Raw genomic sequence first — 4,262 nt, forward strand, 5'->3', positions numbered from 1 at the left:
TAATTTTTAATAATTCAAATTTACTTGTCTCTTAAAAAGAAAGACATATTACTTAGTGAGAACAATTTCAGAAATGACATTGAGGAATGTTACCTGAAACTCTACGAGTCAAATTGCATTTCAAATTTATACAAAACTGGTTAAATGAATATATGGCAATTAGTTGTTTGTTCTCTTTCTGTAACTGAGGATTTCCTCATGGGAGACTCCAATGGCTCATTTGTTGTGATTTTTGCAGGTCTTCATATGCACTCATCTCATGGATTTATTGCAAGGGCATTCTTTGACCAAGGTTATTGCTTGTGCATCATAGTGGAGTTTAAGTTTTCAAGGTTTCAGCTGAGTCATTGTGAACATAATATTTTTGAATTGTTTCAGTCTCAGCAGATTAGCTTTCATACAATGAGTATACTGAGGCCTGACGATAATTCTACATTTCTTGAAGACATTGTATTTTTGTATAGGTATCTTTTTCTTAATTCTGCCATTCAGTATGCTAAGAATTACATTAACCATCATATGATCACTTATGCCAACCAAATTAACAGATAAACTTTGCTAACATGCATGTTTACTAAACCTAATAAATGCAATCTCTTTGTCCTCTGGAGACGGCACACTGAACACCAAAATATAAACACTTGAGCATGCATATGTTTCAGTTAGAATAATCTGCACTAAATGATAATATTTGATTCAATCAATTATAATGGTTTTCTTGTGAGTATTGGTTATTGAAATTACTAAGTAAAAATTGAAGTAATTCTGTTTTCTAAGGAGTTTTCAGCCTTGCTATTATGATACTGTATGCAGGCTTGTTCCAGGACATGCGCATCATAGCTACGGTATTCTTTTGCTTTAGTAATATAATGTCTATGTTGAAAAACTAATGAAAATAACGTGGGATTTTGGTATCATCCAGGACTGCACTGTGCACTGCTTGCAGGTGAAATTATGCTATGATCTAAATATATTTTTTTCAACTTTCTATATTCTGACGCAAACTACATTGCTCATGCAGGTGTGCCACATGAAATTATAAAAAGAGCTGCACTTGTGTTGGATGCTGTAGCAAATAACAAGTGTGTTGAGCGTCTATGTAATGATAACATCACGGCACGAGATCATCAGTACAAGGTATCATTTAAATTTCCAGAGTCGAAAATTACAGGGATAACATTTTGAACATGAGATTTGCTTAGTGTTTCCTTGTCCTCAGCATTTAGACATGTTTATGTTTCTGGACTTTGATGCAGAATGCCATAGAGAAGTTGTTGGAATTCGATATTGACAAAGGCAATTTAAACCAATTTTTTGATGATGTATTTTCTCTATCTCTTAATTCATGATCAAAGTCTAGTTGGTTGTTTCTCCATCTACCATTAGGTTAACTAAGATAATAGATTGGTCAAGTATAGGGGTGTTCTAACTTCTAACTTTGTAACGAATCCGGTTCTGTTTTCTCTTATTTCTGTCACCTACATTGCCCCATTGACAACGAATTGAACAAAAGAATGTTGTCCAACCAGACAAATCATTGGCGAAAATTAACTTCAGGCTGCAACTAGCTGTCTCATGTTAATAGGAGACGTGTACTTTGAAGAACCATCAAACATTTTGTCGACAAAGATACGATTAGCTGCCTCTGTAGGATGGAACAAATCCCAGAAGATGTGGTCTTGTCTATTGGAACAAAGATTTGACAGTGGTAAGCAAAGACCCCTTGCATTCAGTTCCCCGAATCCACAACAAGCAGCTTTGATCTCTCTAAATCCTTAAAGGAGAAAAAAAAGTTTATCATGATCGTTACGTATAACAATCTAAAACACCAAAAATGATATGCATAGGAGAGAATATCATATGATAATTAATAGTACCATAGGAAGCTGGATTCTGAATGAGGTCCATATGAGCAGCATAAGTGTCAAAGAAGGAGTAAGTAATGTCCCTATTCTCAAATTGCCATTCCTTAAGCATGGATTGAAGGCCTTCGTTATATTTAATTGGCCAATAATTGCCATCTGTAATGCACTCCGTTTTGTTCCTGACCCTAAATACAGGGGTACATCCAAGTGCCCCAATGCCAGCTATCTCAAATTTACGAGCACCAAGATTGTATAATCGCTGCCAGACATATATAAAAAGAAAGTTAACAAGATAACTAGGCACTGTAAAAGTGATTATTATACCGTATATATTAGCTTGACTAACCTGTAGTTGTACTTTGAGTGAGAAAACCATGGAATCCAAATACTGCTGTGGAGTGATTTTCTTACGAAGATTTGATGATTGTAAGTAGCCAAAGAGATCATTGCTGCCAATCACCACAGCGAAAATTGATTTTGAGAGACGCTTTTGTAGAGCAGCAGCATCTGCTTCTCGTTTCATATCCTCGTACACAACTGAGTAGTAAGTCACTTGTTTTGTCAACGGTATTGCCTGTCTCTGCAAATAAAATTGTTCATAGCAAAATTCATAACAACTTGCGGGGATAGCTCAGTTGGGAGAGCGTCAGACTGAAGATCTGAAGGTCGCGTGTTCGATCCACGCTCACCGCATTTTTAATCCAATTTTTCCCCTATACCCATTTTGGGTTCACCTTGGTAGAAAAATAAAATATTGGCCAAAATAAATAATTTTGCATAACAAACTTTATAACAACTTGCGAGGATAGCTCAGTTGGGAGAGCTTCAAACTGAAGATCTGAAGGTTGCGTGTTCGATCCACACTCACTGCATTTTTAATCCAATTTTTCCCCTATACCCTTTTTGGGTTCACCTTGGTAGAAAAATAAAATGTTGGCCAAAATAAATAATAGTGGAGAGATGAAAGATGGAACTTACAAAACGTTCATCCGTGCCATTGAATATTCCAGCACCTGAGGATGCAAAGCTAACACCATCCAAGGACACATTGTTTTTGTTGGCATTTGATTTTGCAGTTAGGGACAGGTAAGGTGGCGAAGTTGCCAATCCCAATTTCTCAGCTGCCACCCATCCATATCAACCAAATACTATTAAACTATTATGACAAATTAAAATAAAAATCTATCTACAAGCAATGTATAACTAAAATATCACAATTTTCAATATGGTAGCTTGAAGTCAAAATGGCATCAAGAGTTGGAACTTGGAACAGTATATAGAATTTATTGGTCTAAGGGGCTAATAAGAAACCTTAATAATATAGTTTCCTTAAGTTTGACGTCTTCTACATCTAAATCCCATGTTGGTGTCCCTTTTTATATATATAAATCCCATATGTGTGTAATCAACAAATGATTGTGAAGCTAACAGTAATGGAATCATAGAAGATGACTACTATATATACTTACAAATGAAATCAGCAGCATTCTTGCCATTGCTGAATCTGCCATTGGGTTTATGAGTTGGAAAATCAATTCCATAGTAAGGATGATCAGCTCTTGCAACAGAGATTCTCAAGTAATTGTTGTTGCCAACATCAACAAGTGAGTCTCCAAACACATAAACTGCTGGAACCACCGTTTGTTCACCCTTTGAAAATCCACATCTAATAACAAGGAAAATGAAAATCAAAACTCTAGTACCATAACTCATCTTGGATTTTTTTATGTGTGTGGAGCAAAATAGAGTTTTAGATAAAGGGTACACGTTTAAGTGTGAAAAGAAGAAAATAAAATAATGAAAAGAGAGATTTGATTGAAAGTGGAACAAATTAAAGCACTCTCCAGAACTCAACCCACAGATAATTACTAGAGAAAATGACAAATAGGTTCCTGACCTTTTGTCCCGCGGACATTTTCGTCTCTAACCATTGAAAAATACTTTTAAGTCCCTAACATTCACAAAACTTGGACAGATCAGTCCCTCCGTCCAAATACCTCCGTCAGGGACTGATCCGTCCAAATGTCTCCGTCAGGGACTGATCCGTCCAAGTTTTGTGAAGGTCAGGGATTTAAAAGTATTTTTTAATGGTCAGGGACGAAAATATCCGCGAGACAAAAGGTTAGGGACCTATTTGTTCTTTTCTCTAATTATTATTTTATATATTTTATTAGTTATCATGATTTATGAAACAGTAACATGAAGGTGATATGATCTTATGTGGCTGATGATGATAAATTAACCTTCAAAGTCACATCAAAATTATACGACAAGCTAAGAATTCATTCATCAGCACAAATAATTAACACCACCTATATTCTATATATAAAAAATATTACCTCATTTTCAATCTACTATTAGTGGGGCGAATTAATATATATATATATTTAATTTTTG

General features: G+C 35.2%; 2 protein-coding genes and 1 non-coding gene across 3 annotated transcripts in view; 2 read left to right on the plus strand and 1 right to left on the minus strand.

The window, feature by feature from the left end:
- LOC107606549 (DNA mismatch repair protein MSH5) overlaps window positions 1-1,474 on the plus strand; it is an 8,888-nt gene extending 7,414 nt beyond the window's left edge. Inside the window, exons 28-33 of the mRNA XM_016308601.2 lie at window positions 239-292; window positions 379-464; window positions 814-845; window positions 923-946; window positions 1,022-1,137; window positions 1,257-1,474. Of these exons, the coding sequence (XP_016164087.1) occupies window positions 239-292; window positions 379-464; window positions 814-845; window positions 923-946; window positions 1,022-1,137; window positions 1,257-1,349 (405 nt within the window). The 3' untranslated portion in view covers window positions 1,350-1,474. The remainder of the gene's footprint in view (window positions 1-238; window positions 293-378; window positions 465-813; window positions 846-922; window positions 947-1,021; window positions 1,138-1,256) is intronic.
- LOC107609563 (GDSL esterase/lipase At5g55050-like) lies at window positions 1,128-3,616 on the minus strand. Its single transcript, XM_016311562.2, has 5 exons — window positions 3,335-3,616; window positions 2,844-2,986; window positions 2,212-2,445; window positions 1,878-2,124; window positions 1,128-1,774 (listed from the first exon to the last, which is right to left on the minus strand). Exons 1-5 carry the CDS (start codon window positions 3,576-3,578, stop codon window positions 1,554-1,556), a joined length of 1,089 nt encoding a protein of 362 aa, XP_016167048.1. The 5' UTR covers window positions 3,579-3,616; the 3' UTR covers window positions 1,128-1,553.
- TRNAF-GAA lies at window positions 2,486-2,558 on the plus strand. The gene has a single exon. It is a non-coding gene; the product is annotated as a tRNA-Phe (tRNA).

This window comes from Arachis ipaensis, chromosome B07 (genome assembly GCF_000816755.2).
Source record: "Arachis ipaensis cultivar K30076 chromosome B07, Araip1.1, whole genome shotgun sequence".
NCBI classification, from domain to species: domain Eukaryota; kingdom Viridiplantae; phylum Streptophyta; class Magnoliopsida; order Fabales; family Fabaceae; genus Arachis; species Arachis ipaensis.